At 35.0% G+C, this 18,835-nt stretch overlaps 1 protein-coding gene across 3 annotated transcripts in view; it reads right to left on the bottom strand.

The window, feature by feature from the left end:
* Positions 1-18,835, bottom strand: part of LOC111158524 (striatin 3) — a 113,523-nt gene that overhangs the window by 43,236 nt on the left and 51,452 nt on the right. For all 3 annotated transcript variants that reach the window (XM_022520611.1, XM_022520622.1, XM_022520627.1), the window contains exons 2-5: positions 15,300-15,403; positions 14,625-14,698; positions 9,662-9,743; positions 6,043-6,216 (exon numbers count right to left, since the gene is read on the bottom strand). In XM_022520611.1, the coding sequence (XP_022376319.1) occupies positions 6,043-6,216; positions 9,662-9,743; positions 14,625-14,698; positions 15,300-15,403 (434 nt within the window). The remainder of the gene's footprint in view (positions 1-6,042; positions 6,217-9,661; positions 9,744-14,624; positions 14,699-15,299; positions 15,404-18,835) is intronic.

Consider the following 18,835-nt stretch of genomic DNA (forward strand, 5'->3'; position numbering starts at 1 on the left):
TGTGAGATCAACCCCTGTATCAGACTCCACACAAGTGCAGAGTCTGCTTGGGATTCTCCCTCTCCCTCTTCCTGAGTGCAGATACCCCCTCTCTCTAAAATAAACTAAAATCTTAAAAAAAAAAAAGAATAAGACACTTAACCAACTGAGCCACCCAGCCACCCTAATTCAGACTATTTTTTAACATAGCATGGATTTTAAGAGGTCTACTATATACTCTACCTAATCCAGCTCATTGTTTAAGGACCTGCATAAAAACTGAATGTAAAGAGAGATGTTTTTCCAAATACAAATCAGTAAAACAAAGAAACTACCACAGTAACACAACACACACTTTCAGCTCAGTATTTACAGTATGTCTTAACATCTGGGGATTAAATGAAAAGCAAAAAGGTAAGTGGCAAAACTGGTACATTAAAGACAGAAAAATAGAAACTAGTACATTTAAGATATGAGAATTCCAATTCAAACTCTCACAAATTAAGTAGTACTGTCCCTTGGATAGAAATGTCTGTCTTAGGGGTGCCTGGGTGGCACAGTCAGTTAAGCGTCTGTCTTCAGCTCAGGTCGTGATCCCACAGTCCTGGAATCAAGTCCCATGTTGGGCTCCCTGCTCATCAGGGAGCCTGCTTCGCCCTCTCCTTCTGTCCCCCCACTTATGCTTGCTCTCTCTCCCTCTAGTTCTCTCCTTCTCTCAAATAAATAAAATCTTAAAAATAAAAAAAAAAAGAGATGTCTCTAAAGTGAAAATCATGTTTTAAGTTTCTAAAACTGTATTTTTTTTTAAACTGTATTTTTTAAATAAGACTTTATTTGTCAGAGAGAGAGAGAAGGGAGAGAGAGAGAACACAAGCAGGGGAAGCTGAGGCAGAAGGAAAAGCAGGCTCCTCGCTGAGCAAGGAGCCTGATGTGGGACTCGATCCCCAAGATCGTGGGATTATGATCCAAGCCCATGGCAGACATTTAACCAACTGAGCCACCCAGGCATCTCTTTAAAATTGTATTTCATCACAGCAATACACATGGATGGCTTTAAAAGACAAATAGAACACAATTCATAAAAGAAAATGAATGAGACTTTCCAATATTAAAAACTTTGTTCTTCAAAAGACAGTGTTAGGGGAACTTAAAGAAAAGCATACAGACTGGAAGAGAATATTTGCAAGTCATATATTTTATGAAGACAACCTGTGTCCATAATACATAAAGAACACTTAAATAACAGTAACAAATAAAAACAATAAAAAATGGGAACATTAGTCAAACAGACACTGTATCAAAAGATGCATAGATGGCATAAACTGATGGTCAACATCATTACTCTTTCAGAAAATGAAAATTAAAGCCACCACAGACTACGAAAGGTCTGAGACTTTACCCTACTTGCATGCTGACATACTGTTTCTTTTGAGATACTTCTTTTTAGCATTCATGATGATGGCCTTTGTATTTTTTTTTTTTTTTACTAATTTTATAGTGTAATTGGGACGAATCCTTTCAATCTGGAAACATCCTTGAAAATTAACAATTTATAAATTTATTCCAGAAAATTTTCTTTTATTACTAATTTAATAATCTTTTCAAGACCATTTTACCTGTTCTCTCTGGAACTCCTAGTCAGATGTTGGCCCTACTGATCTTTGAATTTACCTCTTTTCAGTCCTACTTCTTCTTTCCCCTTTTCTCTTTTCGGAGGGTGGAGGTTGGGAGGGGTGATTCTTCAATCTTATCCTCCAAGTTCTATATGGAAATTATTTCTATCACACCTTTCAATCTCTAACAGCTCTTTTTTGATTTCTGATTGAACCTTTTCTTAGAGCTTTTAAAATTTAAGTTCAATTAATTAACATATAGTGTATTATTAATTTCAGAGTTCAGTGATTCATCAGTCTTATATAATACCCAGTGCTCATTACACCCCATGCCCTCCTTAATGTCCATCACTAAATAACATTCCACTTGTTTTGTAGAGGTATTATCTTCTCTCAATCTTTTCAGAAGAGTAATTATAGTTTTGAAAATCTGCTCCCTGTTTTGAGTTCCTTCTTTGGTTCCCTGGTTTCCAATTTCCGTAGTAAAGTCTCTCCTGAAATGTTCACCTTTAAGAGTGAGGCACCAAAGGCTAACTCTATGTACTGAGTACATGGGTGAGGTTTGCCAAAGTGACTGGCTTCACTTCTGCATGAAAGGACAGGGCCTCACCATTTCACCGGCAGATCCCAATTGTTAGTATCATTAAGTCTTTCCTATTTATGTGATAAATTTCAACATTCTGCCTGGAAGGGATGTAAGACCCACTGCCAATATACCAGAAGCCAAATATTAGAAGAAAACAAGAGTCTCACTGCTCAGCTGGAGATTCAGATAATCCTCCTGTTTCCAGTTAAGTAGATTCTATCCTAGAGTTGCTTTATATCTTAAGAAATCAAAAATCATGGAACTTCACTGGAAAATATACCACCACAGGTGGAGGGGTATTTAGCTTGCTACACAGGATAAAAGAGATCTGAGATTCTAACGACCTCTTACATAAACTTTAAACCAATACTCCAATCATAACCCCCTCTAAACCCAATCCAGATGTATCTGATACTTCTAATTCTTTAGCCGTTAGAGCTTTGCTGGCATTTTAAGACTTTAATTGGCTTGTTCCTTTTATTATTGCTCCTGAATGTCCCTAGATTTAAAGCATGTGATATTCCTACATTTTCTTTCCAGCCTCCAAAACTGTTAAAATGCTCCCTATCTGATGAACAGTACATCCTCCATACTCTTGCCAACTTTTCAAATTGTTAAACTCACCCTATCCGGATGTATGGTACATCTTCGCCTTCTTTCTACATATTCAGTTTTTTGTTCTTCTGCGTTAATGCATTTTTAAAAAGTCTTTAACTGTAATTTTAACAGAGGTTCCAGAAGGCACATAACTAAAATGCGGCTTTTTAAATCCATGATACTTAAGCAAAAGTCTTTGTCTATGGATTTTGTAATAGTTTTTTTTTTTTCATTGCCAACTATGTATTCACTATCCTCTCTCACTGTAAAAAGAACATCAACAGAATAAGAAAATTAAGGTGGCTCAGTTGGTTAAGCAACTGCATTCGGCTCAGGTCATGATCCCAGAGTCCCAAGATCAAGTCCCACATCAGGCTCCCAGCTCCACGGGGAGTCTGCTTCTCCCTCTGACCTTTTCTACTCTCATGCTCTTTCTCACTCTCTCTCAAATAAATAAATAAAATCTTTAAAAAACAAAATTAAAATGTCCAGATGAGGAGAAAATAAAACGGAAGCCAAGGGCAAGGTTGGTTAAGTAAAAGGCTAAAAGTCAGACGGGGGTGAGGGAGCACGTCTGCAGGGCACAAATATGGCCAAGAATCCAAACAGAGTAGAGAAAGAGAGCAACTACTGGAGGTTCACAGGTAAATCAAACCAATTACTAAGAAGCAGCAAAGATTTTCCAGTTGCAAGACCTAAGAGAACTCTGTGCTCCTTGAATCCTCAAAAAGTAGATGCTTTGTGACATGATGCACTGTGCATTAAAAACACCCCCCTCCCCAATAAACCAACAAATACAAGAGCGACATTCACTCAGCAAAATCTAGTAAACATTACCCTGTAGGGTCACATTTCAATAGGATACACAGTATTCCACCACAACTAGCACTTACTATGTTCTAAACGCTTCCCTATTAATTCATTTCTTCTTCACATTAACCCTATCATCATTATTTTACCAGTGAGGAAACTGAGGCACAGGAAGGTTAAGTACCTTGCCCAGAGCCATAATTAATAAGTGGCAAAGTCACAATTTAAACCTAGTCAGTCCTCCTCAGAATTCACATTCTAAACCATTAAACCCCTAATAATATGATCTAAAATTTGCCACTGCTCTGTTAAACATTAAGATTACTTCTAACTTTTTACTATTATAAATAAGAATGTGATAAACATCCTTCTGCTAAAATCTCAACATGTTAGATCATTTTTCTCATTCCTAGTTTTCAAAGGCCCGAATAATAGCTGAACCACACATACCTGCATTAGTGCAGATTCAGAATACGTAAGTATACTCATTAAGATGGAAGTCAGACTTGATTAAGAACAATTATTACCTAAACATCTGTGGACACATGAATGGAACAAGAAAATGTGGTATATACATACAGTGGAATATTACTTAGCCAAAAAAGGAGGAGATCTTGTCATATGCTACAACACGCTAAACCTTCATGACATTATGCTAAGTGAAATAAGGTGGTCAAAGAAGGACAAACACTACATGATTCCACTTGCATGAAGTACTTAAAGCGGTCACTCACAGAAACAGAGAGTTGAATGGTGGTTGCCAGGGGCTGGTAGGAGGAGGAAATAGGGAGTTGCTATTCAATAGGTACAGAGTTTCAGTCATGAAAGATGAAAAAGTTCTAGAGGTGTACTCTATAACATTGTGCTTATGGTTAACAATACTGCACTATACACTTTAAAAATTGTGAAGAGGATAGATCTCATGTTATGTGTTTTTTTTTTTAACACAATAGAAAAGAAACCTATTAAAGTCTTAATCTTGCAAAGGCAAGGAGCTTTACAAGAAGATTAAGTCTGGTGTGGAAATTTAATTCAGATTCAGGTGTGCTAAACTGCATTCCTCTAAATATTTATAAATTCTATGAACTACTCAGCCTGATTAGCTAACAAGCTTAAAAATGCATAATACTTTTGCTTTTTCTCTTATACCACAAAAACATTCTGTGCTTCCTGAAATCCAGAGTAAAGAAAATAAGAGCTGTATTTGATGTCAAATGTTACTGAAGAGGCCTTATTTCTCGGAAATAAAACCCCTAAAGCAAAGGTTTATGTTAACTTGAAATTTTCAGTACATGTTTTAAACAAAAGCATAATGTCATGAAATATAGCAAAGGTAAGAAATAATGCTAGTTTATAAACAATACATAGCATTCATTTCTTAAGCTCTAAAGGAACTCAAGGAACTCATTTTGCTTCTTTCCATTCTCTTTTTCTCTTCTACGTCCTTCCAACCTATGTTTTCAAGGTGACATCTAGTGGTTAAAAAAAAAATTCTACCCACTTATTAACACCTTGCATTTATCAAGTCTGTATTAACCAAAGGTACGTCTGACAGACAAAAAACATCAAAGGTGATGAGGACATGAAGAAATTGCTGGCGGGAATTAAAATAGTTTACCCACTTTGGAAAAGAGTTTGGAACTTCCTTGACAAGGAATGGATAAACAAAATGTGATATATCCATAGAACAGAGTATTACTTGGCAAAAAAGGAATGAATTACTGACACATGGATGAAGCTTAAAAAAACATTATGCTAAGGTAAAGAAGCCACTCACAAAATAACCATTTATATGAAATGTTCAGAATAGGGAATCTATAGAAACAAAGTAGATTAGTGGTTGCCTGGGGTTGGTAGTGAAATGAGTGCAGAGCAGAATGGTGAGTGCTGGCCAATGAGTATGGGGTTCCTGCTGGGAATGATGAATATTTTCAAAACTAAGATTGTGGTGATGGCTGAGAGACTGAATATCCTAAAAATAAACGACATACTTTAAATGGCAGAAATGTATAGTATGTGAATTTTATCTCAGTAAATACATTAAATTTTAAAAAAGTATTAACTGATGGCTTTCTGACAGCAAACATAACACAAAACCTTGTTTCTTTCATACTTGTGTGTAAATGACCATTACTACTCTAGTTATAGAGTACCATTATAATTTATTGAAAATACCCTATCAAAAATTTAAATCAGGATGTTAAAGTAGCTCTGAACTACCTGAAATTACTCTAAAACTGAAATTTAAATCTGTACCTATTTCAGAACTATAGTCAATTTCTTGGTATCAAAACTCAAGAGAGATCAATTTAAATTTGCCCATGGTACTATGCAGGAGCGAAAAAAAGTCTTTAAATCTGAACTCTACCTGCTTTAAAAATTAACAAAAGTAACATGTTAAAGAGATTCATAGTATCCATTATATAACCAATGTTAACCGATAAGTACAGATCATACCTTTTGATTTCTTGTCCTTTTTGCTTAGGAGATTCACCTCCATTCAGGATCTGTTCTAAGTTCTTTGTTTCTACTGATCCATTTGGTTCTGAATTGGATAGTCCAAGTAATGACCTTACCCGCTGAGACCGTACATCTAATATTGTATCTGTGTAACCTACTTCCTGAAGATATCTATAAGAGAAAATTTAAAATATTTAAACTCATATATTAAGACCTACAAACTTGTTAACTCAAAATCATATCAAGGAATTTCAGAAAAAAACATAAATCTCTAAAATATAACCTTCCTTTGCCGCAAAACCTTCTTCTCTATAGACTAGTTCCAATTCTAAGAGAACAAGGCCAATTATAAACCAAAATTTAATTAAGAAAGCATATAGTATGCTAACACTAATTGAGGGACAATTATCGTGAAACCTAAAAAGCCCAAGAACCTTAAAAAGCTTTAGGAGTTGATGACATATTTAAAAAAAAAAAAAAAAAAAAAAGTCCACCAAGTGGTAAAGAATGAGTAGAACTAAATCTCAGTACTGCAACATTCTAAGTTTAAACCTGGGTTCTTAGCCAGAGGATGATGCACAGGTTAGTTGTTCTTCTAGGACCTAAAATCTGGTACTGAGACTTTCTTTATACCTAACTTAGGATCTAGGATGAGATCTGAAAAGAAGAAAGGGACTAGATTATGACATAATACACAATGGGTCATGAATGGCTTTGTGTGATGAAGAATTTCTTCTAGAAGTATTTGACAGGCTAAGGAAGGATGTTAAAAGGAGTCTTAGACACTAAGATTTTTAGGTGAAAGCCAATGATAGGGAAATTGGTTAGAACACTACCATACTAAAACAGCAAGAAATAAAACTGAAGCTAATAAATGTGAGAAAAATAAGCAAGATATAATCTTAAAGACATGGTGCACAAATAAATATGGCAGCAGAATGTAAGGAGATGGGCGCCTGCATGACTCAGTGGGTTAAGCCTCTGCCTTTGGCTTAGGTCATGATCTCAGGGTCCTGGGATCAAGCCCTGCATCGGGCTCTCTGCTCAGTGGGGAGTCCTCTTCTCCCTCTCGCTCTGCCTCTCTGTCTACTTGTGATTCTCTCTCTCTCTCTGTCAAATAAATAAATATTAAAAAAAAAAAAAAAGAATGTAAGGAGATAAAAGAATTTTAGAAAATTTTCAGATTTCTAACATAGATGGTGGTTCTAGTCAATGTAATGAAGAATAAGGTGTCCAAATCTGGTTTATACGGTAACTATCACATAATCATGTAGTATCTATGAAAGTGACAACATTTATTAGGCACAATAATAAAAAAGGTCAAAGCTCAGAAGAGACTGGACTCAGTATATAGATTTGACAGTCATCAGTGTTCAGTGGTATTTAAAGCCATGGATTTTAATGAAGTTACCCTGAGAAAAAACTCTGGAACAGAAAGCCTGGGGACACAGACATCTAAAGGACTAGAAAAATAAGAGAAAATCTAAGAAAATTATAAGAAAGCACTTGAGAAATAAGGATGGGAAATGACAGCAGAGATTAAGTAAGAAAAAAGGCTCTAAAAAGAATGAATAGTTAATGTCAAATGCTTCCAAAAGATGAGATAGGAACAAAAAAAGTCTCTTAAGTATTTTTGTCAGTAGCTTCAGTCTGGTATCAAAGTAGAAAACAGAGTACACAGCTGAGAAATGAACAAGGAAAACTACAGAGATAAACTCTTCTCAGTTTATAGAGATAAACTCTTCTCAGTTTATAAAGATAAACTATTCTCAGGGAAAGATGTGGAGAGACAGAATATTAATCCAGACAATAACATTAGGTTTTTATAAGAGAAATACTGTACAACCGATTTCTCTACAGCTACTGCACTCTTCTAAAAACTGCAATTCTCTTTTATGGGGGAACAAATGCCATCACACTCTAACCATGTGGTCTGAATGAGCAGCCAAGATCTCACACAACTAGGTAAAAATAATTGACTCACTTATTTGATCAAGTAAGCCAATTCTGACTTTCAGTAGAAAAGATTAAAACTGATATACAGAGGAGAATAAAACCAGAGAATAAGAACGTATCATGGTTGTTTCCATTCCCTAAGAAGTCCTCAGGTATATGTCAGCTCTTGTCTTCTGGATACTCAGTTATTCAGCACTTTCCTCAATTCTGCTAGCTACTCTAGCATCCTTCCAAAGACTAATCTGTTTTACTGAAGCTTGTTCAAGTTTTAGTCACTCAGAGTTTGGACTGGTAGTTTCAAGACTTTGAATGAAACATCAGAAACTAAAGTGATAAATTTGAGGTTTAAATACATCTACAGAAAGGAAAGCATAAAGTTAAGGGAGTTCTCATCTGACAGCCTTCATATTTTCAGTGAAGTAGAACTTGAGGTGCTCTAATAAGTAAGGGAGAATGGGCTGAGATATGGTAAAAGTTTAGAGTATCTACTGAGGGTAATGGGAGCAGGACATGGCCAGGGTTATGAAGAAAGGCTCTCTACAATGTTTGTATGGGAAACTAAGAATATGCAAAGGCATTCAGAGGACTCTGTGATTTTCCTCCAAGATTTAATTAGAAACAGAAGAAGCAGACAGCAAGACTGAACTGGGGGTGGGATACTGTGGGTATAGTAAAATGACTGGTGGGAGAGGGTTAAGAGAGGGCACCAAGAAAGCTAGGGGTACTAGCAAAAGGGTGATGGATGATTGGTCTAAGCTGGAACTAGGTAAAAATAAAAACAAGAAAAGCCCACATCAACAAATAAACAAAATAAAACCAACCAGAGCTAAAGGAGCCAAAGGGGAAAATTAAAGTAGTCAAGAATCTCAGGTAAGAATCAAGGTAAGGTCAGAGAGCAAACAACATGGGAATTGGGGTGGGAAAGGTGGAATATAAGACAAATGTTGGATCATGGAATATTCCAGAGTAAGGTAAGTTCTAGGTAATAACAAGATGAAGGGTCTCCCCACATTTCACTGGGTTACTGAAGTGAAGTTAAACATCTATATAGTTGGGAAGTTTGAATAATTGTAAATTACCCAGGATATTAGTAGTACACAGATACCAAAGCTTTAAAAACATATGGCCAAAAAACAAATAGATTAAAGATAATAAGATATGCCACATAATTCTTCTAATACAGCAAAGAATTCAAACATTAAAAAAAAAAAAGAATTCAAACATCAAAATGTTCCTCAAAAATTCAAGTAAAAAGTAGGATTTGGCAAGCCATTTATGAAAGGTTTCAGATAACCAATTGAATTCCTCTATAAACCAGTAATACTCCTACTTAACCCAAGTTTGTGAATTCTGCACTGATGGGAATGAGAGTATCCTCAAGTATGAACTCTATATTGTTTTTATTCTTGCCTTCCAGTCATCCAGTTTTTATGACATTCTACCCCACAAATAAGAAAACATCATCATCCTGAGTAGTGTTCAAAGGAACATTTAGAGGAGACAAACTTTAAAAAGATCCAATAGTCTAATAAAGCAAGAAAGCAATCTGAAAACTCTACACACTGTCCTATTATCACCAAACAATTTTTCACTTGCGAGTGACTGTATATAAGCACTTTCATACCTAGATCCTTAAAGCTGAAAATGAACCATTACTTACTGTCTTAACAGCTGTCTGCCTTGCTTCCACGTTAACTGGCTATTCTGAGGTGCTGTGGGAGCTTCTGTGTCTTTGGTTTCTTCTAAAAATTAACACACACACACAAAAAAAAACCCAGATGATTTCATACGCATTATTTCAAGTCTTAAGAAAATATTGCCGAAGTTCTCCCAGGGATAAAATCCCACAAAATATAACTAAATATTTTATAAAGAACAGAAGTAAATTAACAACTATTGAGTATTTACTGTGGGTCACTCATTTTAAATGTGTTTATCCCAATAACTTACACAACTCAGGTATGACCCTCCTTGTTTTAACATCAGGAAAACCCAAGAGTACATAAACTCTACTAGAGATTCAGAGACCAAAATACTAGGCTTTGAAATGAAATGCTAAAAAATAAATGTTTTTAACTACCTGAATTCTGCTGGGTTGAATGCTTTTAAAATTAAAAGGCTGTATTTAATATTTACTTAAGCATTCAAAATCAGCACTTAGGAAACTTTATATATATAAAACCACTGAATAACTTAGGAGTCTGTATCAGTTAACTTTAAGTAGATATCATAACACTTCATATAATCAACTTCAGTTTGAGAACTAAAACTTAAACCAGAAAATAGTTTCTACTACAATTAAAAAGTCATATTTTATTCTGGAATAAAAGTATATGCATTAAGGGAGAGTTTAATAAATAATACAGGGGTGCCTGGGTGGCTGGCTCAGCCAGTTAAGCATCCAACTCTCGATTTTGGCTCGGGTCATAATCTCAGGGTCATGAGACGGAGCCCCATGCTGGGCACCATACTCAGTGGGTGGCTTGCTTCTCTCCTCTCTCTCCTTTGGGCCCCTCTCCCCACTCTCTCTCTCTCAAGCAAATAAATAAGTCTTAAAAAAAATACTATAATCTGAAGTGAGTCAAGCTCTCAATAAGTATCCCTAGAGGGGCACCTGGGTGGCTTAGCAGATTAAAGCTTCTGCCTCAGGTCATGATCCCAGGGTCCTGGGATCGAGCTCCACATCAGGCTCTCTGCTCAGCAGGGAGCCTGCCTCCCCCTCTCTCTCTGCCTGCCTCTCTGCCTACTTGTGATCTCTGTCAAATAAATAAATAAAATCTAAAAAAAAAAAAAAAAGTATCCCTAGAGACTTAAAACTATGTATCAGCACGAACAATATTATAGAAATATTTTCCTATAAAGTCCCATTATGAAAATTAAAATAAAGCAGAGAAGAGAGGATCATAGAAGATCAGCCTTCACACTGAATGTTGAGAACCTTTAGCATGGCTCACAGGCTCCTAGACTCCTCAAAGTCATGAGAACAAATACTGGTAGCAGGCATTACTTCTCTAACCCTAACAATCCCATTATTAACATCTTTTCATTCTTCCCCCGAACACATGAATTTCTAAGATTTCTAGAAACAATTATTTCATCCTAATAGCCTCTTTATTTTTGCTTGTAACTTTTTCTGTTTATACCATTTGTTTACCATGTAATTACATAGAATACATAACCACTGGAGAAAAAATATATTTTTTAAAAGAATTAAAACTGCCTCAAATCCTATCACCAATAGTGTTAGTCCTATTTTTCATCTCAAAATACATATATAAATTTCTTTCTTTAAAAAGAGGGGGGTTCAATATGTGCACTGTAGCATAAGCTGCTTTTGACAATGTATTTGAATATTCTCAACACTCTCTTGATAGTAATTTAGATTAATATCATAAAATGATTACCTATTATTCCAAAGAAAGTATATGCCTATTTAACGAGTCCACTAATGTTGACATTAGTTTCTTTTCCTTATTATAAATAATGCTGCTAAGGATATCCCTGAAGTACATCAAAAGCATATAGATCAATGAATTTTTAACACACCAATGTAACCAGTTCCTCAATGGAGAAACAAAACATTTATCAGCACCCCAAAAGCTTTCCTTGTGCCCTATTCTAGTCACTAGACACTCCTAAAAAGGGTATCAATACCCTTTTTAATTTTAATTAATCTAGGTTTTATAATTGATAAATTATAAATTTTATATTATAAATAATTATAAATTATATATTTATTTTTATATATTATATAAATAAAATTTATAATTATAAATTATAAATTTTATAATTATAAAATTAATTTAGGTTTTATAATTGATAAACTATAAAACCTAAATTAATTTTTTAACTTGATACACACAAAATCGTTTGTATCAATTTTCAGTTTTATGTTACCTGTCCATGTTGTCAAGTGTAGTTACAGTTTGTTCACTTTTGTTGCTAAAGAGCATTCCACTATGCTAAAATACCACACAGTATATGTACTCATTCTAACACTGCAGGTCATTCAAATTGTTTCCTGATTTTTAATACAACATACTATACACAAGCCTTATGATGAACATATGTATGCCTTTTAAGGAGTAGAATACCTAGAAGCAAAATTACTGGGCCATAGAGCATGCTGCTATGGCTATGTTTCCTTTAGTATCACTGACAAACCACTTTCAGAGCAGTTCAATCAGTTTTCAATCTCAAACCCAGTAGGTATGGTTGTTCTAAATCCTCATCAACACTTCACCTTTTTTCTCTTTTGTATGTTATTTTAGCCATTCTGATAGGTCTCTAATTATATACACTGCACTTTGGTTCTATGTCCTCAGTAACTAATAAAATTGAGTTTCATTTCATCTACTTATTGGCCATTTGGATATTTTCTCTTATGGGCTGACTTTTCAAGTCTTTTGCCTATTTTTCTACTGTTAGAGATTTTTTTTTCCCCTAAAGGCATGAAAAAGAGCTCTTTACATATTTAGATACAACCCTTTCTCTAAGTGTTGGGTTTAGAATACATATACATATTGGTATTACTGAGGCACAGGTACAAAAACATTCACATCTTGTACATCAGTCAAGACAATATTTTACACTTTTTTACATTTTGATTTTGTGCATATATAAAAGGCAATACCAATTTGTTCAATAGCTCTCTTGAGCTATACTTTGATGTAAATCATTTCACTCCATTTTGTTTGCATGCTGTATTTAGCCCATCCTTTTGTCTTTTTCCCCTGCTCAACACCATGAAGTTTTGCTACATCAATAAAAGCAATCTATTTTGCTATTGTTGTTTCCCTAAGTAAAATAATTGGATATCATTTATTCTTCATTTTGAGGAAGTTTTAATAGTTAAGTTTATACAGACAAAAACAGTTGTTTTTAATCTTACCTCAGTTGTAGACAATAGAGATCTGTTTTCTACAAGCTGTTGTACTGAAACCAACTAGCCAATTCTAACTATAGCTCCAGGAACAAGGCAGCTGCAACTAGTCACCTTCCTCTTATTTACGAAGACCAAGTTAGGGGGTATAGCCCTTAAGTTAGGAAGTGAATATTTATTTTGTGACTATTCTAACCATATTAGAAAGAAAAGGAGTCAAAGAAAAGTTCTGAATCCATTAGGTTGTGTGAAGCTACTCTACTCCCTCTAACTACAGTAAGACTACTGTAGTAAACAAGGCCCAAAATATATAGACCATTCCAACTTTTTATCATTTATTGTTGCTTTTCCAAGGATTAGGCCATAATACTGTTCCCTACTATCAAATCTTCATAATCACTGAAAAGCCAGATCAAAGGAAACTCATGCAGGATGCCAGGGTAGCTCAGTTGGTTAAGCGTCTGCCTTCAGCTCAGGTCCTGATCCCAGGGTCCTGGGATCAAGTCCCACATCTGGCTCCTCACTGGGCAGAGATCCTGCTACTCCCTCTGCCTGCCTCTCTCTCTGGCAAATAAATAAAATCTTTAAAAAACAAAAAGGAAACCCATGCTGTTCATATTTTCTTCCTTAAATTTATATGTATGCCAACAACTTGAAATATAATAAATGGTAAAATTAGTTAAGTATAGAAAAATTAAATCAACTGCAAGTTGTATGTATGAAGTGTTTTGCTAAGTATTTAACATTAATAATAACAGTATTTAATATCAAACTAAAAACCAATAAAATTTTTAAAATTTACTGTGCCACCTAACTAAAAAAAGTCCATACTTAAGTTTTATTTTTCCCTACCATATACACTTTGACTTTATTGGATATGGTACAAATATAGAAGGAGAGGAAATACTGCATATCCAAATAAAGACACACTTTTTCCTTGTCTTAGTAACCAGCATCCAAGAACAGCACAGAGTTCAATCTGACTGCACCATCAAAATGTGTATGAGTTCTAAATGTACCTGAAACAAGAAACTGATAATATTCCTAATTTGTATAAAACAAAATAATCCTCATAATTAGATGTTTAGACTACTGAAATTGTAATCATACAGAACCCTAAATTTACCAGTAAACTGTTAGCCTTTTCCTATTCTAGCTGTCTCTTCACAGCATAACTGCTCATCAGATAGTACTCTCGTCCTCAATATCCATTTAGTTTAGAGCAGATGCAAAATTTAGTATAGTGCAAGATGAAGCGAAGATTTTTTTTCCTTCTCTTAACCCTTATTTGGCTGCCTATGAGGTTTTCAAATTCAATCAAATTTCCAATTTTCAGAATTAAACTGTTAATCACAGCTTCTCCACATGAAAACACCTTTGTAATCATAAAAAATTAAGCTCATATGGGATAAGGATTATATAACAAGCACAGAAAGAACTGTTTCATTACCTTTCACCTCTAGTTAATTCCAAAAATGTACCCACAATTTTACATAAGTTTCAGCACAAGGAAAACAGGATAAATAACCTCAGGACTGAGATGTAGATAAAGCTACTTACTTTATTCATTTATCATTTCCCCCAAAACACTAGATAATATTACGGTAGTCAATAATCTGACAAACCAATGCTATCAAAGCAAAATGAGAATGAAGAAAATATGGCTGTTACATAAAAATGAGCTTAAACCAATTTTTCTTGAATTAGGTCAGGAGAAGGTTAATGGAAGAATCAAGTTTACCTGATTCAAAGGTTGGCATTTTCAAATCACCTTGGTTCAGTTCTGTGCCATATTTTAATTTGTGATATTTTGCCCTGAAAATTCAATAATAAATTGTTGAAAGAAAATGCTTTCTCTTTTTCCACACAGTTAATACTGGTATATATTTCTCTGATAACAAATAGAACATAATACAAATTGTCTGTTTTTAAGCTTTACTTGCAAAGGAAGTTAGAAAAAAAGGTGCGCTGCTGTGAAAGAAAAAATGTAAATTATCCAATTAACACAAACACCTGAGTAAAGATAAATTTTTCCTGATCTTTAAAGAAACAAAAACCCCAAAACCTAGATTCCATAACAAGATATTATTTCAATTTTAAAGATTTAAATCTTGGAGCGCCTGGGTGGTTCAGTCAGTTATCCTGGGGTCCTGGGATGGAGCCCCACATCAGGCTCCCTGCTTAGGAGGGAGTCTGCTTCTCCTCCCTCGCTGCTCCCCCCATCAAATAAATAAATAAAATCTTTTTAAAAAAAGGTTTAAATCTTTTCTTTTCCCATATAAGAATCAAAGTATCATCTTGTATTTTGGGCAGGGTTTCAATCTTTCAAAGAGCTTTTAAATACACTGTACACTAGTACAAAAAAGAAAACTGTTCTATTTTATATTACACATATAAGAAAATGAGGCACACAAACCTTTCTTGTTTTAATGCATACTCTAACATCTTTATTCTTCTTACTAAATCCTTCTTCAAGTTTTCTTGACCTTTTCTTTCTCCTTGCAAAAATGCTATCCGGGCCTAAAAATATAAAAGATTCATTTATTTTCATTTTTCCCTAATGATACACAGGAAACCAAAAATAAGAAAACATGACAGCAAGTTTTGTAACACATAGAAACAGTCAACCAAACTTTGTTAGGTAACACAATTATTTTAAAAATAAACACAACTGTAAGTCAATTTATTTGTTTATAATCTTAAAGTCTTAATATTAATAACTTTTACATAATCATAAAAGGAAATTTTATACATAAAAACTGAACCTACTTCCTAACATAAGTCACAAAGAACTAAAAAATATTATTTTCATAAATAGATAAAATATTTTTCCCCAAATGAGATAATGGTTGTTTCAAAAAACAGTAATAATACCTCAAAAGCATTTTCTTTATGAAATACTTAAAAATTTATCATCTTTTCTATTCCACGCACCCACTCCAAATTCTTTCAATTCTTGAAACAATAACAGCACAATACTGCAAATAGTTTAAGTAAAGCCACCATATTTTCAAAGAACTCATTACTTTCTGTTGTCATTTTTCCATTGTGAGAGGAAATTTTTGTCTTTTTAACTGCCTCATTTCTGTAAGAGGCAACTCTCTATCTTTTCCTGGCCCCTCCTATCATGTCAGGCCCCTTTACCACACTAAAGAGTAATGCTTAAAGAGACTATCATCGGTATGGAGACATTTGCCATTATGCATGTAAATACAATAAAATTAACTTTCACATGGAGGAGAATGCTTTTGCTGAGATAACCCACAGGTTTATTTGTTGATTAAGAAAAAGGAAGTTGGGGCACCTGGGTGGCTCAGTGGTTTAAGCCTCTGCCTTGAGCTCAGGTCATGGTCTCAGGGTCCTGGGATTGAGCCCCGCATCAGGCTCTCCGCTTGGCAGGGAGCCTGCTTCCCCCTCTCTCTCTCTGCCTGCCTCTCTGCCTACTTGTGACCTCTCTCTCTCTCTCTCTCTCTGTCAAATAAATAAATAATCTTAAAAAAAAAAAAAAAGAAAGTTACTTAGTAACCTAAATTACGATTAATGGACTCAGAACAAATAAATTCAGCTGAATAATTTAACCCATTAAATTAGGATCTCTTCATTTCTTTAATAGAAAGAGCCAGCAGACCAGCTAAATCAAACTGATCAATAAAAACATGATATTTAATGTTTAACAAATGTCCACTGCCATCAAAACAAGCTCTTCTCTATTATCCTTTATTTTAAGATGTATTTATTTGAGAGAGAGAGAGTGTGTGTGTGTGCCGGTGCACAAGCACAAGCAGAGAAGAGTGGAGGGAGAGGGAGAAGCAGACTTCCTGCTAAGTAGGGAGCCTGATTCAAGGCTAGATCCCAGGACCCTGAGATCATGAGCTGAGCAGAAGGCAGATGCTTAACTGACCAAGCCACCTAGGTGTTCCTCTATTACCCTTAATTTAAAAAAAGGGGGGGAGTGCCTGGGTGGCTCAGTGGGTTAAGCCTCTGCCTTCAGCTCAGTTCAGGATCTCAGCGTCATTCGATCGAGCCCCACATCAGGCTCTCTGCTGAGAGAGAGCCTGCTTCCCCCTCTCTCTGCATGCCTCTCTTCCTACTTGTGATCTCTGTCAAATTAAAAAAAAAAAGAAAAAAGAAAAAGAAAGAAAGAAAAAAGAGGAGTGCCAGGGTGGCTCGGTCAGTTAAGCTAAAAGTCGGACTCTTGATTTTCAGCTCTTCTCATGATCTCAGGGTTGTGAGATCTAGCCCAGTTTAAGATTCTTTCTCTCCCTCTTCCACTGCCTGCCCGTCCCAACCCACCACTGCTCACTCGCTCTCTCTGAAATAAAATCACCTATAACTCCTTAACACCTGAGATGTTAGATGCTACATAACACTTCCAAATACAAATTTCAAAACAAACAAACAAAAACATCTAGGAGGAATGGTAACTATTCAGAACCTAACAGTCTAATACCTTAAGGGAAAAGTAGCACCTATGACTCTCTTGAACTATAAAGCAAAAGCGAAATGTCAATTTCATCACACAGCCTCAAGAGCTTTTTTTTTTTTTTAAAGCCTCAAGAAATTCTGATTAGGTTTTTTGCCTGCATCAACTTTCTTTTTTTTCACCACAGTTAAGTGCAGTCACCAGCATGGTCACCATACAACACCCTAACAGTATTACTGACTATATTCTCTATGGGGAGTTTTCCTTCCCTAACTTACCAATTCTGTAACTGAAGTTGTACCTCTTAAATCACTTCACCTATTTCGTCCATCCCCCCAACCTCCTCACCTTTGGCAACCACCAGTTAGTTTTCTGTATTTATGATTCTTTTTCTGTTTTTTTGTTTGTTCAATCTACTTTGTCTAGATTTCAAATAAAAGTGAGATCATATAGTATTTGTCTTTCTTTGGCTTATTTCACTTAGCATAATACCTTCTAGATGTATCAATGTTGTCGCAGAAGGCAAGATCTCACTCTTTTTATGCCTGAGAAATTTTCCATTGTGTAATATTCCATCGTTTTTATCTGTTCAACTATCAGTGGATATACCTAGGTTGTTTCTATATCTTGGCTATTGTAAATAATGTTGCAACATAGGGGTGCATAAATTTTTCCAATTAGCATTTCCATCATCTGTGGGTAAATACCCACTAGTGGAATTATTGGACTATATGGTATTTCTATTTTTAATTGTTTGAGGAATTTCCATCTTGTTCTCTATAGTGGTTGCATCAATTTACACATTTCCACCAATGCTACAAAAGGGTTCCCTTTTCTCCACATCCTCACCAACACTTGTTATTTCTTGTCTTTTTTATATCAGCCATTCTGACAGGTCTAAGATGATAAGTCACTATGGTTTTGTTATGCATCTCCCTGATTAATAATGTGAACATCTTTTCACATGTCTCTTGGTCATCCATATGTCTTCTTTGGAAAAATGTCTATTCAAGTCCTCTGCCCATTTTTAAACCAGATTGTTGATTATTTTTATTTATTTTTTTGGTGTTCAGTTGTCTTAAGTTCTTTACATGACATTAACCCTTTATCAAATATATCATTTGCAAATATCTTCTCCCATTCAGTAGGATGTCTTTTCATTTTGTTGACTGTTTCCTTCACTCTGCAGAAGGTTTTCATTTTGGTGTAGTCCCAAGTTTATTCTTACTTTTGTCCCCTTACCTAAGGGGACATATTTAGAAAAATGTTGCTAAGATCAATGTCCAAGACATTATTGCCTATGTTTTCTTTCAGGCATTTTACGGTTTCAGGTCTCACATTTAGGTCTTTAATCCATTTTGAGTTTATTTTGTGTATGGTGTAAGAAAGTGATCTCCTTTCGTTCTTTTGCATGCAGCTGTCCAGTTTTTCCTAATACTATTTATTGAAGAGGCTCTCTTTTCTCTGTTGTATACTCTTGCCTCCTTTACCATAGATTAATTTATCATGTAAGTATGGGTTTATTTTTG

The sequence above is a fragment of the Enhydra lutris genome, unplaced genomic scaffold (genome assembly GCF_002288905.1).
Source record: "Enhydra lutris kenyoni isolate GAN:26980312 unplaced genomic scaffold, ASM228890v2 scaffoldscaffold4, whole genome shotgun sequence".
NCBI classification, from domain to species: Eukaryota; Metazoa; Chordata; class Mammalia; order Carnivora; family Mustelidae; genus Enhydra; species Enhydra lutris.